Below are 24826 nucleotides of genomic sequence, written 5' to 3' on the forward strand. Positions count from 1 at the left end.
TGCTTCTCTTAACAGCCTGAGATACATTTCATCTGGGCCTGGAGATTTATCGACTTTAAAAGATGCTTTAATACTTCCTTTTTCACTATGTTTATTTCATCTAATATTTCACACTCCATCTCCCTGATTGCAATGTCTGCATCACTCATCTTTTTTGTGAAAACGGATGCAAAGTATTCATTAAGAAGCAGACCCACGTCTTCCGCCTCCACATACTCCATCATGGTATCTAAAAGGCCCTACTCTTTCTTTAGTTATCCTCTTGCTCTTAATGTATTTATAAAACATCTTTGGGTTTTACTTGATTTCACATGCCAATATTTTTTCATGGGCTCTCCTAATTTTCTTTTTAATTTTACCCCTGCACTTTCTATATTCCTCGAGGTTTTCTGCAGTACTGAGCCCTTAGTATCTGGCATAAGCCTCTTTATCCCACCCTGTATGCCCCTTGACATCCAGGGAGCTCTAGATTTGTTAATCTCATCCTTTTTCTTTAAGGGAGCATACTTGCTCCGAATCCTCAGGATCTTCTTCTTGAATGCCTCTGATACTGAATTACCTTCATGAAGCTGTTTCCAATCCACCTTGGCTCAATCACATCTTGATGGTATGAGAATGAATTGGTTAGGATAGACCTGGCAAATGATACTTAAAGGGTTGACAGTGGATAGGCAATGACAGACATTTATAGAAAACATGGATGAACTTCAACAATTGTACATTCCTGTCTGGAGTAAAAGTAAAACGGGGAAGGTAGCTTAACCATGGCCAACGAGGGAAATTAGGGATAGTGTTAAATCCAAGGAAGAGGCATATAAATTGGCCAAATAAAGCAGAAAATCTGAGGACTGGGAGAAATTTAGAATTCAGCAGAGGAGGACAAAGGGTCTAACTAGGAGGGGGAAAATAGAGTATGAGAGGAAGCTTGCACGGAACATAAAAACTGACTGCAAAAGCTTCTATTAGATATGTGAAGAGAAAAAGATTAGTGAAAACCAACGAAGGTCCTTCGCAGTCAGAATCAGGTGAATTTATAATGGGGAACAAAGAAATGGCAGACCAATTGAACAACTACTTTGGATCTGTCTTCAGGAAGGAAGACACAAATAACCTTTCGGAAGTACTAGGGGTTCGAGGGTCGAGCGAAAAGGAGGAACTGAAGGAAATCCTTATTAGTCATGAAATTGTGTTTGGGAAATTGATGGGATTGAAGGCCGATAAATCCCCAGGGCCTGATAAGTACTCTGGGAGGCAGCCTTAGGAAGTGGCTCTAGAAATAGTGGATGCATTGGTCATCATTTTCCAACATTCGATTGATTCTGGATCAGTTCCTATGGACTGGAGTGTAACTAATGTAACACCACTTTTTAAAAAAGGAGGGAGAGAGAAAACAAGGAATTATTGGCCGGTTAGCCTGACATCCGGTGGTGGGGAAAATGTTGGAATCAATTATTAAAGATGAAATAGCAGCGCATTTGGAAAGCAGTGACAGGATCGGTCCAAGTCAGCATGGATTTATGAAAGGGAAATCATGCTTGACAAATCTTCGAGAGTTTTTTGAGGATGTAACTAGTAAAGTGGACAAGGAAGAACCAGTGGATGTGGTGTATTTGGACTTTCAAAAGGCTTTTGACAATGTCCCACACAAGAGATTAGTGTGCAAAATTAAAGCACATGGTATTGGGGGTAATGTATTGACGTGGATAGAAAACTGGTTGGCAGACAGGAAGCAGAGAGTCGAATAGAATGGCAGGCAGTGACTAGTGGGGTGCCGCAGGGTTCAGTGCTGGGACCCCAGCTCTTTACAATATACATCAATGATTAAATGAAGAAATTGAATGTAATATCTCCAGGTTTGCAGATGGCACCAAGCTGGGTGGCAGTGTGAGTTGTGAGGAGGACGCTAAGAGGCTGCAGGTTGACTTGGACAGGTTCGGTGAGTGAGCAAATGCATGGCAGATGCAGTATAATGTGGATAAATGTGAGGTTATCCACTTTGGTGACAAAAACAGGAAGACAGAATATTATCTGAATGGTGACAGATTAGGAAAAGGGGAGGTGCAACAAGACCTGGGTGTCATGGTACATCAGTTATTGAAGGTTGGCATGCAGGTACAGCAGGCAGTGAAGAAGTCAAATGGCATGTTGGCCTTCATAGCTACAGGATTTGAGTATAGGAGCAGGGAGGTCTTACTGCAGTTGTACAGAGCCTTGGTGAGGCCACACCTAGAATATTGTGTTCAGTTTTGGTCTCCTAATCTGAGGAAGGATGTTCTTGCTATTGAGGGAGTACAGCAAAGGTTCACCAGACTGGTTCCCGGGATGGCAGGACTGACATATGAGGAGAGATTGGATCAACTGGGCTTGTATCCACTGGAGTTTAAAAGAATGAGAGGGGATTTCATAGAAACATATAAAATTCTGATGAGATTGGACAAGTGAGAGGCAGGAAGAATGTTATACCATTGCTGAGGAGTTCCAGAACAAGGGGTCACAGTCTAAGAATAAGGGGTAAGCCATTTAGGACCGAGATGAGAAGAAACTTCTTCACTCAGAGAGTGGTTAACCTGTGGAATTCTCCACCGCAGAAAGTTGTTGAGGCCAGTTTGTTAGATATATTCAAAAGGGAGTTAGATATGGCCCTTACGGCCAAAGGGATCAAGGGGTATGAAGAGAAAGCAGGAATGGGGTACTGAGGTTGAATGATCAGCCATGATCTTATTGAATGGGGGTGCAGGCTCGAAGGGCCGAATGGCCTGCTCCTGCACCTAATTTCTGTTTCTATGTTTCAACGTAGTAAAATTGTCTTTTCCCCAATTGAGAACTTTTATTCCTGGTCTATCTTTGTTCTTTTCCATAGCTACCCTAAATCTAACTGAATTATGATCACTCGCACCAAAATGCTCTCCCACTGATACCCCTTCCACCTGCCCAGCTTCATTCCCTAAAACTAAATCCAGAACCGCCCCCTCCCTTGTTGGGTTTGCTAAAAAGTACTAGCTAAAAAGTTCTCCTGAATGCAATTTTAGGTATTCTGCACCCTCCATACCCTTCACACTAATTCAATCCCTGTTAATAATAGGATAGTTGGTATCCCCTACTTTTGGTGCCCTAAAGTTTTTGCACTTCTGACAAATTTGACGACATATATGTTCCTCTATCTCCCTCTGACTGTTTGGGAGTGCATAGCACACTTCCAGCAGTGTGATCACCACATTTTTGTTTTTCAGTTCAATCCATATGACCTTATTTGATGATCTTTCTAACATATCATCCATCCTTACAGCTGTAATTGTTTCTTTAATCAATACTGCGAGCCCCTCTCTATCTCGTCTGAAAACCCTTGTAACCAGGAATGTTGAGCTGCCATTCCTGCCCTTCTTTCAGCCATGTCTCAATAATAGCTATATTGTCATACTCCCAAGTATCTATCTGTGCCTGCAGCTCATCTGCTTTATTCCCCAGACTCTTGCATTGCAGTATATATAATTTAGCACTTCCAAACTCCTTTGTTGTATAATTTTTAGCCTTTGATTCCTCTGCCTTCCAAATATGCTTTTCTGCCTTCTATTTCCAGCTTTGCTTCTCTCCCTTCTGAATCTATTCGCAGCTAGTTTAAACCCTCCTCAACAGCACGAGCAAACTCGCACGCGAGGATATTGGTCCTGGCTCTGTTGGGATGCAAACCGTCCGGCTTGTACAGGTCCCATCTCCACCAGAAATGGCGCCAATGCCTCAGGAATATAAAGCGCTCCCTCCTGCACCATCTCTGCAGCCAGTCATTCATCTGCTCCATGCACCTATTCCTGTACTCACTATCACATGGCACTGGGAGTAACCTGGAGATTAGTACCTTAGATGTCCTACATTTTGATCTCTTTCCTAGATCCCTCAATTCTGAGAGCAAATCAATCTGAGCGTGACTCAATCTGAGCGTGACTCAATAGGAGAGCGAATCAATGGGAGAGCGAATCAATGGGAGAGCGAATCAATCCGAGAGCGAATCAATCCGAGAGCGAATCAATCCGAGAGCGAATCAATGCGAGAGCGAATCAATGCGAGAGCGAATCAATGGGAGAGCGAATCAATGCGAGAGCGAATCAATCCCAGAGTGAAGCAATCCCAGAGTGAAGCAATCCGAGTGATTCAATTTGAGTGTAAATGAATGCGAGAGTGAATCAATCAGAGAGTGAATCAATGCGAGAGTGACTCAATCCGAGAGTGAATCAATCCGAGAGTGAATCAATCCGAGAGTGAATCAAACCGAGAGGGAATCAATCCGAGAGGGAATCAATCCGAGAGGGAATCCATCCGAGAGGGAATCCATCCGAGAGGGAATCCATCCGAGAGGGAATCAATGCGAGAGCGAATCCATCCGAGAGCGAATCAATGCGAGAGCGAATCAATGCGAGAGCGAATGAAACCGAGAGTGACTCAATGCGAGAGTGACTCAATGCGAGAGTGACTCAATGCGAGAGTGACTCAATGCGAGTGACTCAATGCGAGAGTGACTCAATGCGAGAGTGACTCAATGCGAGAGCGAATCAATCCGAGAGCGAGTCAATGCGAGAGCGAATCAATGCGAGAGCGAATCAATGCGAGAGCGAATCAATGCTAGAGCGAATCAATGCGAGAGCGAATCAATGCTAGAGCGATTCAATGCGAGAGCGAGTCAATGCGAGAGCGAGTCAATGCGAGAGCGAGTCAATGCGAGAGCGAGTCAATGCGAGAGCGAGTCAATGCGAGAGCGAGTCAATCCGAGAGCGAGTCAATCCGAGAGCGAGTCAATGTTGGAGTGAATTAATGTGAGACTGAATCAATCCGAAAGTGAGTCAATCCGAGAGTGAATGAATGAGAGAGTGAATCAATCCGTGAGTGAATCAACGCGAGAGTGAATTCTTCTCGTTAGATCCTCGGTCCCCTAGTATTTCCAGAAGGTTATTTGTTTCTTCCTTGGTGAAGACAGTACCAATATTAGTTCAATTGGTCTGCCACTTCTTTGTTCCCCATTATAAATTCGACTGATTCTGACTGCAAGGGACCCACATTTGTCTTCACTAATCTTTTTCTTTTCACGTATCTGTAAAAGCTTTTGCAGTCAGTTTTTATGTTCCCTGCAAGCTTACTCTCATATTCTAATATCCCCCTCCTAATTAAACCATTTGTCCTGCTCTGCTGAATTCTAAATTTCTCTCAGTTCTCAGGTTTGCTGTTTTTTTGGGCCAATTTATATGCCTCTTCCTTGGATTTAACACTATCCCTAATTTCCTATGTTAGCCACAGTTGAGCCACCTTCCCCTTTTTATTTTTACGCCAGACAGGGATGTACAATTGTTAAAGTTCATCCAAGTGATCTTTAAATGTCTGCCATTGCTTATCAACTACCGTCAACCCTTTAAGTATCATTCACCAGTCTATTCTAGCCAATTCACGCCCCATACCGTCGAAGTTACCTATATTTAAGTTCAGGACTCGAGACTCTGAATTAACTGTATCACTCGCCATCTTAATGAAGAATTCTACCATATTATGGTCACTCTTCCCCAATGGGTCTCGCACAACAAGATTGCTAATTAATCCTCTCTCATTACACAACACCCAGTCTAGAATGGCCAGCTCTCGAGTTGGTTCCTCGACATATTGGTCTAGAAAACTATGCCGTATACACTGCAGGAAATCCTCCTCCACCGTATTGCTACCAGTTTGTTTAGCCCAATCTCACCCATGATAACTGCTGTACCTTTATTGCATGCATTCCTAATTTCTTGTTTGATGCTGTCCCCAACCTCCCTACTATTGTTTGGTGGTCTGTACACAACTCCCATGAGCATTTTCTGCCTTTTGGTGCTCCGCAGCTCTACCCATACAGATTCCACCTCAGCCACGCTAATGTCCTTCCTTACTATTGCGTTAATCTCCTCTTTAACCAGCAACGCTACCCCACCTTTTTTTCCTTTCAGTCTATCTTTCCTGAATATTGAATACCCTTGGATGTTGAGTTCCCAGCCTTGGTCACTCTGGAGCCATGTCTCCGAAATCCTAATTACATCATATCCGTTAACAGCTATCTGCGCAGTTAATTCATCCAACTTATTACGAATGCTCCTCACATTGAGACACAGAGCCTTCAGGCTTGTTTTTTTAACACTCTTTGTCCTTTTAGAATTATGTTGTAATGTGGCCCTTTTTGATTTTTGCCTTTGATTTTTCTGCCTTCCACTTCTATTTTTCTCCTTTATACCTTTTGCTTCTGACCCCATTTTACTTCCCCCTGTCTCCCTGTGTAGGTTCCCATCCCCCTGTCCTACTAGTTTAAATCTTCCCCAACTAGAAAATACTCCCCTTATGGGAGTGGTGAGTGTTTCTGCATCCACCACTCTTCCAGGCAGCGAGTTCCAGATCCCCACAACACTCTGTGTAAAAGAGCCCCCCCCTCAAATCCCCTGTAAACCTTCCACCAACCACCTTAAAACTATGCCCCCTCATAATAGACCCCTCCACCAATGGAAATAGGCCCTTGCTATCCACTATGTCCAGGCCCCTCAATATTTTGTACACCTCAATGAGGTCTCCTCTCAACCTCCTCTGTCCCAATGAGAACAAACCCAGCCTATCCAATCTGTCCTCATAACTAAGATTCTTCATTCCAGGCAGCATCCTAGTAAATCTCCTCTGCACCCTCTCTAGTATAATCACGTCGTTCCTCTAATACGGCAACATGCACGCAGCACTCCAGCTGTGCCCTAACCAAAGTATTATACAATTTAAGCATAACCTTCCTGCTCTTATATTCTATGCCTCGGCCAATAAAGGCAAGCATTCCGTATGTCTTCTTGACCACCTTATCCAACTGGCCTGCTACTTTCAGGGACCTGTGGACAAGCACTCCAAGGTCCCTTTGTTAATCTACACTATTAAATGGCCTGCTGCTTATTGTATATACCGTTTCCTTATTATCCTTCCCAAAGTGGGCTCACACATCACACTTCTCTGAATTAAATGCCATTTGCCACTGCTCTGCCCACCTGACCAGCACATTGATATCCTCCTGCAGCCCATGACTTTATCATTATCAACCACACAGCCAATTTTAGTGTCATCTGCGAACTTCTTAATCATACTCCCTATATTAAATCTAAATTGTTTATATATACCACAAAAAGCAACGGACCCAGTACTGAGCCCTGCGGAACCCCACTGGAAACATCCTTCCAGTCACAAAAGCATCTATCAATCATTGCCCTTTGCTTCCTACCTCCAAGCCAATTTTGGATCCAACATGCCACTTTGCCCTGGATCCCATGGGCTTTAACCTTCATGACCAGTCTACCATGTGGGTCCTTATCAAAAGCCTTGCTAAAGTCCATATACACTACATCGTACGCACTACCCTCATCGACCCTCTTGGTTACCTCCTCAAAAAATTCAATCAGGTTAGTCAAACACGATCTTCCCTGAACAAATCTGTGCTGACTGTCCCCAATTAATCCTTGACTTTCCAAATGTAGATTTATCCTATCTTTCAGGATTTTTTCCAATAATTTTCCCACCACTGAGGCATCCCACCGCTGGGCGGTGCCAAGAGTTGGTTTTTCGGGTGGTGCATAGTTTCTGATGCACGCCGCCAGAGTGCCTTAAAGGTATGTTGCTTTCAGTCGATTTTGTGTCGCCGACTTTTTCGCTTTCTTTCACTAGCAGTGCAAGGATACTGCTTTGCGAGTGCTGGAGGCGCCTTCCACATGCAGAACATGGAGGCTACTTCGAGGAGGCTGGGCTTGTGGAGAGATTTGAAATGGAGGCAGTGCTGACAGGCCAACGCTTCCTGCACATTGTGCATGCTGCAGAGGCACAGAGGAGAAGGCGGCGCTGGGGGCAACGGCTGCAGAGGCAGGCGGGCAAGGTTCACAGGTATCACTGCAGCCCAGCACGGAGAGGGCCAGGGAGATGGCCACAGAGGGGAGGCCAGAGAGCTGCCACAGGAAGGCCCTCAGCAAGGGTGTCCCCTCAGCAGGAGAGCGAGGTACACGGACCCCCCACACCAGATACTGAGCCAGCAGGCCAGGAGGCAGCCTGCAGCGGAGATAGATGCTGGGCAGCAGCAGCCTGCAGAGGTGGAGGAGCCAGCAGAGCAGCAGGGAGAAGCCAATGAGTCACCTCACAGAGCAAGATGGCCACACAGGTGTGGGGGCGACAGGCCATATCGAGAAAGGGTCTTCAGCCAGAAATTCTCATACACTGATATGAATGATGATCAGTGCCTACACAAACTGAGTTTCCAGAAGGACGTCGTGACTGAGCTCTGTAATCTCCTGCAGGCAGAATTGGAGACCCAAACATGGGTGAGGACAGCCCTGAGTGTGGCATCCAAGGCGACTATCGCCCTCAACTTTTATGCGACTGCATCCTTCCAAGCTGACACAGCGGACATGTGCAACATCTCGCAGTTTGAAGCCTTCACAGTGATACGGGAAGTCACAGATGCTCTGTATAGGAGGGGGGCTGACTACATCTCCTTCCCTATGACCAGGGACAAGCAATTGGCACAGCAGACTGCATTTCTGCACATTGTGGGCTTCCCCAGGGTCCAGGGGATCATTGATTGCAACAATGTCGCTCTCAGGGCACCCCAACAAACTCTCACACAATTCAGAAACCGCAAGGGCTTCCTCTCCCTCAATGTTCAACTCGTTTGCGACCACAACCGCAAGATTCTGCAAGTGGATGGCCCGTTTCCTGGCAGCAGCCGTGACTCTTTCATACTGCACCAGAGCAGTGTGCCACGCCTCTTCACTGGTCCCAATGAAGATTGCGGCTGGCTCCTCGGTGACAAGGGCTACGTACTGAGCACTTGGCTCATGACTCCTCTGCACAACCCGAGAACTGATGGGCAGCTCATGTACACTGAGAGTCTGACAATCATCGAACACTCTATTGGCATTCTCAAGCAGAGGTTCCATTGCCTGGACTGCTCGGGGGGGGGGGGGGGGGGGGGTGGGGTGCTGCAGTACTCGCCTGAGCATGTCTCCATATTCGTGGTGATCTGCTGCATGCTCCACAACCTGGCCATTATGAGGGCGCAGCCATCGGAAGACGAGGAAGCAGTTGCACCTGTGGAGGAGGAGGACCAGGATGCAGGTGGGCAGCCAGGCAGTAGGTGGCGTCGCCATCGTGAGCCTGCAAGCGAAGCACAATGCCACCTCATCTGGCCATGTCCATGGGCCAACCTGTGAGCCTTCTCACATATCATTCCCGCACAGTAAAATGAGAGACCACAAATTCCAAAAACTAAATAAAGATTTATTAGAACTCAAAAAATGGGTTTCCATAATTAATTACTACCCTTATGCAACTCCCTATAACTGCTCTTAAGCAGACCTATCCTTACACTACACTGCAGAGTCTCCACTGTGGCTGCCTCATGGCTTTGGGAAGGCTGCTATGTGTCTGTAGAGGAAGCTACACATGTCCTTCTCGGATGCCCTCGACCAGCTCTGGCCTTGGAAGGGCGGCTGAAGACTGTGTCTTCAGTCGGAAGTGACTGAGCGATTCCATGGATGGCAGCAATTGCGGAGTGGCAGGTCACGGCTCAGTACTGCTATGAACCAGAAAGCCCATATCAGTATCCTGGTCCGAGGAGCCAGCGCCTCCCCCAGGGCAGCAGCCCCCACCTACCCCATCAAGCTGCTGGAGCTCAGGTCGGCGGGGTGTGGTGGCACCATTAGGTCCCCTATCAAACCGTGGTGGACCCAGCCGCAATGGCAGCAGTGAGACTGCATGAGAGCAGCCACACTCTGGAAGCCATCAGAGACGACAGCACTAAGATGCTCCGTGCCCTGTTGCCCAGAGTGCATGAGAGCATTCTGAGCTTCCAGAGCAGCAGCCATCCTGTCCAAAGAAGCACAGCCATGCTCATTCCCTCGCACCTGTGCTGCAATGGCAGCTGTCACCTCGGTCAAGAGATGCATCATCACAGCTGGATCCGCACGGTCACTCTGGGATTCCGCCATCATCTACACACTGGCAATGATGGTCCCAATGGTGTGCGCAGAGCTGTCCACAATGCAGGAGGCGCACTCCTCCATGCTCCTCACCATTTGCAACAGCCTCTCGGGCACCCCTTGCATTGCTGCCAAGAGCTTGGAATGCATGGCCCCCACCCTTTGTTCATAAGCCCCAACATCGATCGGCTCGTCTGAGCCCTCGTCATCAGGACTCAGCAGCGCACTCGCCTCCCCGGAGAGATGGCACCCGAGGCTGTCATAGGCCGGTCAGTCTGACATCGGTGGTGGGGAAAATGTTGGAATGAATTATTAAAGATGAAATAGCAGTGCATTTGGAAAGCAGTGACAGGATTGGTCCAAGTCAGCATGGATTTATGAAAGGGAAATCATGCTTGACAAATCTTCTAGAATTTTTTGAGGAAGTAACTAGTAGAGTGGACAAGGGAGAACCAGTGGATGACGTATATTTAGACTTTCAAAAGGCTTTTGACAAGGTCCCACACAAGAGATTAGTGTGCAAAATTAAAGCACATGGTATTAGGGGTAATGTACTGACGTGGATAAAGAACTGGTTGGCAGACAGGAAGCAAACAGTCGGAATAAACGAGTCCTTTTCAGAATGGCAGGCAGTGACTAGTGGGGTACCGCAAGATTCAGTGCTGGGACCCCAGCTATTTATAATATACATTAATGATTTAGATGAAGGAATTGAATGTAATATCTCCAAGTTTGCAGATGACACTAAGCTGGGTGGCAGTGTGAGCTGTGAGGAGGATGCTAAGAGGCTGCAGGTTGACTTGGACAGGTTAGGTGAGTGGGCAAATACATGGCAGGTGCGGTATAATATAGATAAATGTGAGGTTATCTACTTTGGTGGTAAAAACAGGAAGGCAGGTTATTATCTGAATGGTAGCAGATTAGTAAAAGGGGAGGTGCAACGAGACCTGGGTGTCATGGTGCATCAGTCATTGAAAGTTGGCATACAGGTACAGCAGGCAGTGAAGAAGGCAAATGGCATGTTGGCCTTCATAGCGAGAGGATTTGAGTATAGCAGCAGGGAGGTCTTACTACAGTTTTTACAGGGCCTTGGTGAGGCCATACCTTGAATTTTGTGTACAGTTTTGGTCTCCTAATCTGAGGAAGGACATTCTTGCTATTGAGGGAGTGCAGCAAAGGTTCACCAGACTGATTCCCGGAATGACAGGACTGACATATGAAGAATGACTGGATCGACTAGGCTTATATTCAAAGGAATTTAGAATAATGAGAGGGGATCTCATAGAAACATATAAAATTCTAGATGCAGGAAGAATGTTCACCATGTTGGGGAAGTCCAGAACCAGAGGTCACAGTCTAAGGATAAGGGATAAGCCATTTAGGACCGAGATGAGGAGTAACTTCTTCACTCAGAGAATTGTTAACCTGTGGAATTCTCTACCACAGAAAGTTGTTGATGCCAGTTCATTGGATATATTCAAAAGGGAGTTAGATGTGGCTCTTACTACTAAAGGGATCAAGGGATATGGAAAGCAGGAATGGGGTACTGAAGTACATGATCAGCAATGATCATATTGAATTGTGGTGCAGGCTCGAAAGGCCAAATGGCCTACTCCTGCACCTATTTTCTATGTTTCTATGTTTCTTGGCCCTTCAAGATGTTGTAGCCCACAAGGTCCCGGTGCTTCATCCAGTGCAGACCCCTCTGCTAAATCTATGTTACCCGATCGCGGACTCCCAGTATCTGAGCTGGTGCGTGGGACTGTAGGAAGCAGAGATGCACTGTTGCTGGCAGAGCTCTCCCCCTCTCCATCTCCCTCATCCGACACGCTGCCAAGATCATCGAGGGTGTCAAGTGTCTCCTCCTCACTGTGGCTGCCAGTTGAGTCAAGGGTGTCTGTATCGCTCATGATGACACTGGGGTTATCATCTGCAAGCATAAAAGGGAGAAGGGGCGCCATGAGGGTGAGGAGCTGCATTGCATCATGCAGCAAGCAGCTTTCACAGAAGTATAAGCAACAGTCAAGTAGGCCATTGCACTGTGAGGGAGAGATGGCATTACAGTCACTAACCCACGCAGCCCCGAGCGCCATCGGAGCAACCAGCAGCCACAGGGAGACCAATGTGTGCGCCCACTAGCCGCTGCACCCTCTGCTCAAAATCTGTGAGCAGCACATTTTGGGATTCGCCCCCCAGTGTCTTATTGGTCGCGTGGTTTTGTGCCACCTTGGCCTTGAAAGCAATGAAGGATTGGTAAGTCTCAGTTTCCCGAGGCCTTGGCAATGAGTGCAAGTGTGGGTCCATTAAATGCAGCTGTGAATCTCAGATGTATGGCATCCTCCATTGTGAGTGTGTACACATACAGGCCTAGCAATCAACAGGCACTTCAGCTACTAAGTAGTGTTGGTGAGAAACAAGTTAAGGTGAAGGAGAGTGCGGCAGATGTAATGTGAGGAGTTAGGGGAACATGTACTCACTTTCATCAACTGAATAAGGTCGGTTAGCCTTTTCCTGCATTGGCTGGGGGTCTGCTGGTAATGAACGTCCCCGAAACCTCCTCCGTTATCTCCCTCCAGGCTTCAGTGAAGACACCTCGAGTTGGTCTCCCACCACTTTCAGGGAAGAATAGCCACCTCCTTCCCTCCACAGCTTCGATTAGAGTCTCGAGTTCTGCGTCACTGAAGCGCCTCCCCCTGCTCAAATCTCCCCTTGCAGCCATCTCCTCGGATGCGGGTCAAAATGAACTCAAGACACAGCTGCAAAGCCTGTCCTTTAAGGCCAGGGAGCAGCTGCATCGTTAGCATGATCATTAGCATTAAATGGATAGGAGGGGAATTTTGCGGTACAAACGCCACTCCGCAGCCACACCGCTAAAAGCAGCCCTTACCACCAGGCATTACCATTCCACTCCATTTCTGGCCCAAATAAGCCGAATCTCTATCTTAATGCCACCCCATCCATATCAGCAGTACCAGACACTCAAATGCGGTGCATGCGCCCGGTTTTGGGCGAGGGGAAATTTCGGCCCCACAGTATCTGAGCTGGTGACTAGAAGTGTGAAATTGAGTAACAATGTTTCTTCTTCATTTTCCTCTCCTTCTTCATGTTGACCCACTGGCTGGGCAGGCTGGATTCATAGAATCATAGGGCCCAAGTTTGGTCCACCCATGTACCGTCGAAAGGATCACCATGATCCTGATGGAACTTTGGGCAGAAGTTTGATAGAAAAAAAAACGCCAAGCCGTAAAAACGGGCATTATACACCGAATCTGGGTGGCAAATGCGATCCTCGGCAAAGCAACGCCGAGGATAGAGTCGGGCCCAGGGAGGGGGGGCGGGGGGGGGGGGGGGGGGGGGGAGCTGAAAAAAAAATGTTCAACAAATTAAAAAGGAACTATTACAAATCCTTCAGAGGACCCCATTCAACAAAATCGTTGCAAAAGAAATGAAGAAAACCATTTCACTAACCTTTTCTTGCAGGTCTTCATACTTACCATTCAGGTAAGACCTGCCTCCACGTGGCGGTCTCTGCTGCTGGAGTGGAAGACCGCCCAGACCAATCTCGGGAGGGAGTGGGCAAGAGGACTTTTGGCGGCGCCGCACGCCAACGGATGCTCCCCAGCGGACTTCTCTCCCTGCTGGCATGAGGACCTGACCAACTCGGTCAGAGGGGAGAGTGTTGAAAAAACAGGAAGACCGCCAAGAAAACTCGGTGGCAGCCAGTGGTACATTCACCAAACTCGGGCCCACAGAAACATAGAAATTTACAGCACGGAAGGAGGCCATTTCGGCCCATCGCATCCGCGCCGGCCGACCAAGTGCTATCCAGCCTAATCCCGCTTTCCAGCCTTGTAGGTTACGGCACTTTGAGTGCATATCCAGGTATTTTTTAAATGTGGTGAAGCTTTCTGCCTCTACCACCCTTTCAGGCAGTGAGTTCCAGATCCGCACCACTCTCTGGGTGAAGAAATTTCCTCTCCTATCTCTTCTAAACCTCCCCCCAATGACTTTAAATCTATGCCCCCTGGTTGTTGACCCCTCTGCCAAGGGACACAGGTCCTTCCTATCCACTCTATCCAGACCCCTCATAATTTTATACACCTCCATCAGGTCTCCCATCAGCCTCCTCTGTTCCAAAGAAAACAGGCCCAACATCTCAAATCTTTCCTCATATCTAAAATTCACTAGTCCAGTCAACACTCTGGTAAATCTCCTCTGCACCCTTTCCAGTGCAATCACATCTTTCCTGTAATGTGATGACCAGAACTGCACACAGTGACTATTAGTGTACAAATATTTAATGTATTCATACTCTAGTATTCACACTACTTAATTTTACGGCTTTATGTATAAATTATAGCCAGCCAGAATGCTTTATTTTGCTATTGCAAATGATTTGCAATTTAGTCGATATTATGAATACAGAAAATGGGCAGTCATGAAGCACTTACCTTCAAATCAGATGATGATGATGTCCGCTTGCAATTTGCAATCATTTTCTGAAAGACTTCTTCTTTTTCATTTTCTTTTAGTTTCTCAAGATCTTCTCTCAGCTTTGAAAACATAGGAGGAGAACATATTATGGCTGATTCATCAACTGGGTGCTCCCTTCGAGTTGCAATGTTTGTAGGGAGCGTTGGTTGGGAAATCATGAGCCTGCAGCCTGAGTGTCCATTCATTTAAATTAATGGGTGGAAATCAGGAGTTGAGCTCCGAAAATTTCCTGACCAGGATTCCTTGTGACCACCGGTCCTCACATAGAATATCTGATTATGGAGAGAGCCCTATTATACATTCAAACATCAGTTTAACATGTACTAGAGCAGTAACACAGAATATGTTACAGTATTATATGATCCCTATTTCTTCATCTTTCCATCTATCATTAATACTTGGATCAAGTCCTTTTTTAAAATAGTAATGTTGGAAGTTGGGAACGATGAATAGACCTTCGCCCCATTGAATATTTATTAGTCATGGCAGCTTTTCATCTTTTTAACCCCAATTCCTTGTCCTTTCTCCATATCCCTTAGTACCCCTAGGTGTCAAGCATTTATTTGTATATTAAATAGCTCAATTAATTCTGCATTAAATCATAGAATGATACAACACAGAAGGAGGACATTTGGTCCATCGTGCCTGTACCGGCTCTATGAGGAGCTATACAATTAGGCCCACTCCCCTGCTCTTCCCTCATAGCCCTCAAATTTTCCCCTTTAATTATTTTTCCAATTCATCTCAATTGTCAACCCGAAGAACCATCACCAGATCCCAAGGTCAATATCCTTTCCAAGGTGAAGCGTCCAAAACTGAATGCAACACTGCAAACTATATCTGCAAGCATACTTCCCTTCCTTTAGCACTCTTAACTCATACGATGAAGCCCAGTGTCCCAATTGCAACTACAATCTAGTTTTTAATGAATGTACCTGGAACCCTAAATCCCTTTGACCATTTTTCTTGACTTAGGCTGTATTCTCATCTCTCTTTCTTGCACTTTATATTGAATGGTATGAGAACCGTGCCCATGGTATATCTTAAAACATTTCTCACACAAAGGGGATTAATTTTCAAACTTTGCATTATTAACGGGAAGCCTTGTCTGCCAGGTATGCATATCAGAAAATCAGGCTTGTACCTCATTTTCTGACCAAATTGTTCAGCTGGGTGAGATTTCCCACTAGTAGTATGAAGTCAGGAAATTTCCTGCAAGCTCCGATCAATCCATAAGTCCCATTGCTTAAGTTTCTTGACCAGGAAATTAAGTTTTTGCAATGAACTGGAACTTTGTTGAATTTTAAAAGTACCTGATAGCTGCAAAATGAACTTCTACAAATGTATACAAGTGCTCAGAGCTGCGTCATTGAGCATGGTATAGGCTGTCTACAGTAATCGTTACAAGTAAGTGAAGGTCTACATCCTAGAAATCTCCACCCCTCAAAATTCTAACTTTTGAAAGACCATCAACAGACACTCAACGACTTGGCTTGGGTCTAAGGAACCTAGATACTCATGCTGGGCTACAGATATTGAACCTGTGGTGACTGGCCAAAGGGGGCTCAGGGATAGCAAGGAAATAATTCTTCTCCTCCCCAGAGCTCGAGTCTGAAAGACTAATTTCCAATTTCTAATTATCAACGTAATGGTCTTCAATACATCAGTCACCATAGATAGTACTGATTATATGGTAACAGAGGAGACAGAATAATGGCCCCAAGTTTCCACATGATTTGCTCCTGATCTTTAGGAGCAACTGGTGTAGAACGGAGTATCTTAGAAATCGCAATTCTCCACATTTAAGTTTTCTGCAGTTCTAGTCATGTAGAACAGTTTCACTTTGGAACAGAATTTTTTTTCAAAAGGGGGCGTGTCCAGCCACTGACGCCTGATTTGAAAGTTTCCACAGTGAAAACGTACTCCAAACTAACTTAGAATGGAGCAAGTGAGGATTTTTGTAGGCCTGAAAAAACCTTGTCTACAGATTAAAAAATCAGGCGCAGGTTACAAATTAGACATTTGGAACGAGGTGGGGTGGGGGGGTGGGGGAAGAGAAGTCATTACATTCTACAATAAATCCTTCGTTATACTTATACAAATATTATACAAATAATTCCAACCTGAATAAAAATTTATAAGCAAAGAAAAGATTAAATAAACCATGTTCCTACCTGTGTGAAAGTGCTTAAGGCAGGGAGAAGGCTGCAGGAAGCCTCACAAGTTGAGGCAGCCGTTCCCGACGGCAGGGGGGGGAGGCAGGGAGGAGGCAGCTGTTCCCGACGGCAGGGGGTGGGGAGGAGGCAGTGAGGAGGCAGCTGTTCCCGACGGCAGGGGGTGGGGAGGAGGCAGTGAGGAGGCAGCCGTTCCCGACGGCAGCAGGCGGGGGGGGGGGGGGGGGGAGGCCCCCCTGCCGTCAGTCGGGCCTGTCGGGAAACGGCTGCCTCAACTTCTGAGGCTTCCTGCAGCCTTCTCACTGCTGCAAGAAGCCTCAGTGCTGATCATGGAAGGGCAATGTGGTTTTATTAAAAAATGTTAAAAATTGAACAGCTACAAAGAACTACAAAAATGGCCAAGTGTCAATGTTTCCTTCACACTGCGCGTGCGCGAACGCTCCAATGCGCACGCGCAGGGTTGCCGGCATGAAAAAAACTCATTTAAATGGTACCCGCCCCCTCCTACTTACAAAATCGGCGCGAGTGGTAGGCTCCGCCCCCTGGGCACCGCGCCAAGCTGACATCGAGCTGCAAAGCGCTCGAGAATAGCGCGTTTTTTTTCAGGCGGCGTTTTCGACGCGAAAAATGGGCGCCCAGCTCGGAGGGGCGCCTGTTTTGCCGCGTGTGGAAACTTGGGGCCTTAGTTTGCTCCAGTTCTAGTCAGTTAGAACAGTTTCACTTTGGAACAAAAAATTTTTTTCAAAAGGGGGCGTGTCCGGCCACTTACGCCTGATTTCAAAGTTTCGTGAGTGAAAACTTACTCCAAACTAACTTAGAATGGAGTAAGTGAAGATTTTTGTACGCTCGAAAAAACCTTGTCCACACTTTAGAAAATCAGGCGTTGGTTACAAATCAGGCGTAGGGAATAGTGGGGGGAGGTGTTTAAAGGGAAGTTTACAAACATTAAACACTTCAGTTTTACAAATAAAGAGCCATCATCAATAATAAATGATAAATACATCAATAAATCAACCAATAAATCAATCAAAAAAAATTAATAAGAAATCATTTTTTTTTTAAATCAATAAATAAAACATTTTCTACTTACCGACTGCAGCACCGGGAGCCCTCCAACAGCGTGCTGGGATGCCCCCATCAGTGTGTCTCTGTCAGTGTCTCTATCTCTCTGTCTAACTGTCTCTCATTCTCTGTCTGTCAGTGTCTGTGTTTCTGACAGCGAGGGGAGGGGGAGGAGGGGGGTAGAGGGAGAGAGGGGGGGAGCAGAGGGAGGGAAGGGGGCGGAGGGGGAGGGAAGGGGAGAAGGGGGGGGAGAAGGGGATAAAGGGGAGAAAGGAGATGGGGGAGTAAGGAGATTGGGGTGGTGGGGGGGGGAAGGAGATTGGGGTGGTGGGGGGGAAGGAGATTGGGGTGGTGCGGGGGAAGGAGATTGGGGTGGTGCGGGGGAAGGAGATTGGGGAGGTGGGGGGAAAAGAGATTGGGGGGGTGGGGGGGGAAGGAGATTGGGGTGGTGGGGGGGAAGGAGATTGGGGTGGTGCGGGGGAAGGAGATTGGGGTGGTGGGGGGGAAGGAGATTGGGGTGGTGCGGGGGAAGGAGATTGGGGTGGTGGGAGGGGAAGGAGATTGGGGTGGTGGGAGGGGAAGGAGATTGGGATGGTGGGAGGGGAAGGAGATTGGGATGGTGGGGGGGAAGAGGATTGGGGTGGTGGGGGGGAAGAGGATTGGGGTGGTGGGGGGGAAGGAGATTGGGGTGGTGGGGGGGAAGGAGATTGGGGTGGTGGGGGGGAAGGAGATTGGGGTGGTGGGGGGGAAGGAGATTGGGGTGGTGGGGGGGGGAAGGAGATTGGGGGGGGAGAAGGAGATTGGGGGGGTGGGGGGGAAGGAGATTGGGGGGGGTGGGGGGGAAGGAGATTGGGGGGGGTGGGGGGGAAGGAGATTGGGGGGGGTGGGGGGGAAGGAGATTGGGGGGGGTGGGGGGGAAGGGGATTGGGGGGGGGATGGGGGGGGAAGGGGATTGGGGGGGGATGGGGGGGGGAAGGGGATTGGGGGGGGGGTGGGGGGGAAGGAGATTGGGGGGGGGGGGGAGGCTGAACGGGCCGGGCCCGAGACTTCGGGCAGGGCCCGTCCCCAGCACCAGATTTGCAGGTAGGTGGCATTTGGTCGGGTCGGGGGGGTGGTGGGAGGGATGGAGGTTCGGGTCGGGGGGGAGGGAGGGAGGGAGAGGGAGGTCAGGTCGGGAGGAGGGAGGTCAGGTCGGATCCAGTCCAGGGGCGGGGAGGAGAGCGGGTGTCAGGTCCAGTCCGGAGGCGGGGGGGGGAGGGGGAGAGCGGGTGTTGGGTCCGGTCCGGAGGGGGGCGGGGGGGGTGGGGGGGGGAGGGGGAGAGCGGGTGTCGGGTCCGGTCCGGAGGCGGGCGGGGGCGGCGGAGAGCAGCGGGTGTCGGGTCCGGTCCGGGGAGGGGGGGGAAGAGCGCGGGTGTCGGGTCCGGTCTGGAGGCGGGAAGCGGGAGTCGAGTCGGGTCAGGAGGAAGCAGGAGCTGGCCGTGGGAGGAGCCTTATTCACGCAGCCCCAGTGAGGCCATTCGGCCAGGGCTAGGGGTTGCGTGCTTCGGGCCGCTCCCACACAGTTTCCGGCGCCTGGAGCTACTGCACTTGCGCATATGTGCAGAGGTCCCGGCACTGTTTTCGGCGCAGGGACCTGGCTCCGTCCTCCACAGCTCCTGCTGCGCTGCGCAGAGGGCCAGAGAACCTGCAGGGAGGTGGAGAATCTGGAGGGTTTTTTTTAGGCGCACTTTGTGGCGCGAAAAACGGGTGTCCAGGTCGGGACTGCGCCGTTCTAGGCGCGGCTCGAAACTTGGGCCCAATGTTTCTACAAATTCACAGGTTAATTCATTAACTGTTTGAACAAATGTTTGAACATGGCCATGAAAGTCAGGAACATGTACTCACACCCGTTTCGTTTAACTCAATTTGGCCACATTGGCGGTAGCTAGAAGAGAGTATAGGAATGTGAAGAAGGCTCATTTGAAGCATCTGTAGAAGTGATCAGCAATATATAATGGGCAATGATTCTGGGTTTCTGAGTACTTCCAAAATTATGGTCAGTGCTGAACAATTACAACTTTACTCATAATTCCCTACTTTGCGACAAACCAACTTTTGATCAGAAATCAAATTCAAACGTGAAATATTTGAAGTGCCAAACTTACATTCTGTTGCGATAAACGAACAATATTCAGCAACCATTCAGTTACTTACACCACAGTTCATTATAACTATAGATTATAATTCAGGTCATTTAGAAAATAATGGATACAACCTTGCAGATACAATATCTTTTAATTTCCAGTATAATTTTCTTCTAAATCAATCCCTGCTGTTTATGACAATTTACCTCCAACAAATGAGCAAAATACAGTTGTAGCATATTAAAATTTAATTTAATGAGTACTTACAACTTGAGGAATCTTTGCCATTTCTTGTCTGCAGTTTGCTTTAGTCAGGTCCTGAGTGAAGCAAAATAGTTTTACTCGCTCAAAAAAATAGTAAATCATTTGTGCCCACTGGATGAAGCTTTGTAACAATCAGTAAAACATAAAACTTCTACTCAAAATAAATAAATACATATTCTAAAATTTAAGAGATCACCTTTAGATTAATTCCCTAATTGAGCATTCGTGGCAAGGAGGGGTACTCATCGGGAGTGTTGATCGGAAAATCCTAAGGCCGTGATTGTCCATCCTATTAAATCCCTAGAAGTGCCTCTCCTCACTACAAATCCAGAAATTAGCTCTAATCTTTAGAGGAGATTCAATTGCCAGCCTTTCAGTGAGACACAAGCTGTGGTCTTATTTTGGGTGCATGCTGAATCTTTCTAGCACTATAGCGAAAAATTTCTGAAAAAAATATGGAAACTATGAAAAAGCTCACTAATGCATTTGCAATACAGACCATATTTAGACATTTACACACAATTTTTGCTTTTACATTAAGATTTTAATTAAAACTTTCACAGTAAATACACCATGGCCTGGAAACGCATCCACGTATAAAGAGCTGGGAGGATATCAGAGCAGATTCCAGCTGAATAGTCCTCATATTTTGGCACAGTCAGATCATGGAAGTATCGCAGAGCAGGAGCGGTACATAATTCCATTGTTATCATTCTTTGGGAGGTGGGTATAACGCTCAGTAAAAACATTTGGTATGACTTGCATCTATCTACCTGATCTCCCCCATGGTTATGCTTTTGTTACACCCAATACCAACAATGTCTTCACAGCCAATATAGAGTAAATTGTGAGCAGACCCTCCCCTCCATTAAATTATCACACTACCACAACTCTCTCCCCATTTAACTATATTTTTCCAAATTGCACAGTGTCTAAGACATTTCATTATGCATTTCTAACTATTTCTTGACCTGCCTCAGTAGTCAATTCTCGAACCAGCTGGGCTGACTTTCTCAAAAGTCTATGGGGGTTAAATTGGATGGGCCTGAAAACAGGCGTGGGGATCGCGATGTGCAATTAACCTATGTCCGTTGATTGCAATGCAGGCAGCACGCCAACTTCGATATAAGAAATAGGAGCAAGAGTAGGCCATACGACACCTCGAGCTTGCTCCACCATTCAATAAGATCTTGACTGCTCCTCGACCTCAACTGTACTTTCCTGCCTGATCCCCATATCGCTTGAAAAAGACAAAAAATGCTGGAAATCACAGCGGGTCAGGCAGCATCTGTGAAGAGAAAAACAGAGTTAACGTTTCAAGTCGATGACCCTTCGTCAGAACTGGCAATAGTTTAACATGTAACAGATTCTTAAGGAAGTGCTGGGGCCTGAAAGGGGGATGGGGGGGTGGGGGGGGCAGGGGGAGGGGGGGGGCAAGGGTGGTGTAAAGAACAAACGGGAAGGTCTGTGATAGGGTGAAATTCAGAAGAGATTTGAGAGACAAAAGGGATGATGAGCCGAATTGAGATGGTAATAGCACAAGTTAGGAAACAAAAGATAGGGTCTGAATGGCAGAATAATTACCAGCTGCCATGGGAAAGAACAAAAGGGAAGGTCTGTAAAGTGCCTAAACAAAAGATGAGGTGTTCCCGAGGACGGAGCGTTCCACTCCCACTCTGACCTCTCCGTCGGCCTCCTACACTGTTCCAATGAAGCTCAACACAAGTTCAAGGAGCAACATCTCATGTTTTGTTTAGGTACTTTACAGCCTTCTGAGGTCAACGTTTTCAACAATTTCAGACCATAATCTCTGCCCGCATTTTGTTCCCTTTCCTCCCATTTTTTTTTACAAAAACTCCCTCCACTTTTTTATTTTTATTTTATTTCTCTCTACTTCCCATGGCAGCTGGTAATTATTCCGCCATTCACACCCTATCTTCTGTTTCGTAACGTGCTATTACCATCTCAATTCGGCCCATCATCCCTTAAATCTCTTCTGCCTTCCACCCTATCACAAGCCTTCCTTTTTGTTCTTTCCACGCCCCTCCCCTTTCATTGAATATATTTAAGGTGGAGATGGACAGATTTTTGAGCGATAATGGTGTGAAGGATTATGGGGAGTGGGCAGGGAATTGGATCTGAGCCCAATATCATATCAGCCATGATCTTATTAAATGGCGGAGCAGGCTCAAGGACCAAATGGCCTACTCCTATTTCTTATGTTCTTATGTTCAAGGTCCCAGCACTTCCTTAAGAATCTGTTACATTTTGAACTACTGCCAGTTCTGATGAAGGATCTTCGACCTGAAACATTAACTGTTTCTCTCTCCACAGGTGCTGCCTGACCCGCTGAGATTTGCATCAGTTTCAGGTTTTTTTCAGATTCCAGCATTCGCAGCATTTTGCATTTGTCCCCATATCTCTTGATTCCCTTAGAGTCTAAAAATGTATCAACCTCCACAATGAATATACTCAACAACTGAGCATCCGCAGCCGTCTGTGGTAGAGAATTCCAAAGATTCACAAAGCCTCTGAGTGAAGAAATTTCTCCTCATCTCAAACCTAAATGGTCAACCATTATCCTGAGACAATGTTCCCTAGTCCTAGACTCTCCAGCCAGGGGAAACAGCCTCGCAGCATGCACCCTATCAAGCCCTCTCAGAATCATATGGCCTAGAAATTGGATAGGGCCCAAAACCGGGCGCAGGGAGCATGAAGTGCAATGTGTCCACATCCGTTCAAAGTGGTGCAGGTGTCACACAAAACCCCTGCCGCCTGCTCATTATAATGTTTGCAGCACTGATCTCAGCACTAAACATGCTGCTGACTGACTCAGCACTGAAAAAGGGGGGTCAATATCAGGTGCAGTCTACTGGCCAATAATGTTTGGCCGAAGCTCTCTGCACTACATAAAGGGAAGGTGTTTTGCTGCAGAAGCACCTCATTGTCATTGTGAAGAAAGCCATGGCCCAAGAAAGAGGGCAAAGTGATTTTGCAATGCGGCACTGGAGGCCTTGGTCCTGGGAGTTCAAAGATGCCGTCAGTTCCTCTGTCTGCAGGGGGGCAGGAGGCTTTCCAGGCAGAACAGCAGAACGCTGCAGGAGGAGATAATTGAAGCCTTCAGTGAGATGAGTGTTATCCCCAGGACCAGGATCAGGTGCCGCAAGAAGTTTAATTACCTCACATGAGTGGTCAAGGTGAGTGACCATGGTTTCATGGACCATAATGGAGGTTGATGGCATAGCAAGAGATCCAGCAGTTTTAAGAATTTATCTGCAGACATCGGGAAACATCAAACGTAACAGCACGGTGACGATTTTTAAAATTTTGCCCTTCAAAGGCTCGGAATTAACATTGACAAGATCTCTCAGTCCAACAATATTGCTCTTTGAAATTAAAAATAAATGGACTCAGGCACAATATATTGGGTTCTTTTAGAACAATAAGAGGCCCAAGTTCAGTTAAATAAAATTGAACAAACAAAATATGTTTAAACTTGGACCAAGTGGGAAGAATTGAACTATGTTTTGAAGATATTATGGGGGAAAATTGAGTACCAGCATTTGGGGGTGGTAAGTCACGAAGCTCGAGACTTTGCGCCAGGCGCAGAAATCTCACCTCTTGCAAGAAATTGGGGTTAAATAACGCGCTCCACTTCGTTTCTGCAAACTCTGCAGGAACAGAAGTAGGCCATACGGCCCTCGAGACTGCTCCGCCATTCAATAAGATCATGGCCGATCTGATCATGGACTCAGCTCCACTTCCCCGCCCACTCCCCATAATCCCTTATCCCTTTATTGTTTGAGAAACTATCTATTTCTGTCTTAAATTTATTCAATGTTTCAGCTTCCACAGCTCTCTGAGGCAGCGAATTCCACAGATTTATAACCCTCTGAGAGAAGAAATTTCTCCTCATCTCTGTTTTTATTGGGCGGCACCTTATTCTAAGATCATGCCCTCTAGTTCTAGTCTCCCCCATCAGTGGAAACATCCTCTCTGCATCCACCTTGTCAAGCCTCCTCATAATCTTACACGTTTGAATAAGATCACCTCTCATTCTTCTGAATTCCAATGAGTAAAGGTCCAACCTACTCAACCTTTCCTCATAAGTCAACCCCCTCATTCCCGGAATCAACCGAGTGAACTTTCTCTGAACTGCCTCCAGCAAGTATATCCTTTCATAAATATGGAAACCAAAACTGCACGCAGTATTCCAGGTGTGGCCTCACCAATACCTTATATAGCTGGAGCATGACTTCCCTGTTTTTATACTCCATCCCCTTTGTAATAAAGGCCAAGACACCATTGGCCTTCCTGATCACTTGCTGTACCTGCACACCAATCTGTTGCGTTTCATGCACAAGTACCCCCAGGTCCCGCTGTACTGCGGCACTTTGCAATCTTTCTCCATTTAAATAACAACTTGCTCTTTGATTTTTTTTTCTGCCAAAGTGCATGACCTCACACTTTCCAACATTATACTCCATCTGCCAAATTCTTGCCCACTCACTTAGCCTGTCTATGTTCTTTTGCAGATTTTTTGTGTCCCACCTCACACATTTCTTTTCCTCCGATCTTTATATCGTCAGCAAACTTGGCTACATTACACTCAGTCCCTTCTTCCAAGTCGTTAATATAGATTGCAAATAGTTGGGGTCCCAGCACTGATCCCTGCGTGACCCCACTAGTTATTGGTTGCCAACCAGAGAAT

The 24826-nt window shown here is 46.9% G+C and overlaps 1 protein-coding gene across 6 annotated transcripts in view; it reads right to left on the reverse strand.

The window, feature by feature from the left end:
• LOC139252375 (uncharacterized) overlaps positions 1 to 24826 on the reverse strand; it is a 336279-nt gene that overhangs the window by 277565 nt on the left and 33888 nt on the right. For 5 of the 6 annotated variants that reach the window (XM_070873361.1, XM_070873359.1, XM_070873358.1 and 2 more), the window contains exons 4-5: positions 20119 to 20169; positions 14450 to 14551 (exon numbers count right to left, since the gene is read on the reverse strand). In XM_070873361.1, the coding sequence (XP_070729462.1) occupies positions 14450 to 14551; positions 20119 to 20169 (153 nt within the window). The remainder of the gene's footprint in view (positions 1 to 14449; positions 14552 to 20118; positions 20170 to 24826) is intronic. The other variant, XM_070873357.1, reaches the window with a different exon arrangement.

This window comes from Pristiophorus japonicus, unplaced genomic scaffold, assembly GCF_044704955.1.
Source record: "Pristiophorus japonicus isolate sPriJap1 unplaced genomic scaffold, sPriJap1.hap1 HAP1_SCAFFOLD_461, whole genome shotgun sequence".
NCBI lineage: Eukaryota > Metazoa > Chordata > Chondrichthyes > Pristiophoridae > Pristiophorus > Pristiophorus japonicus.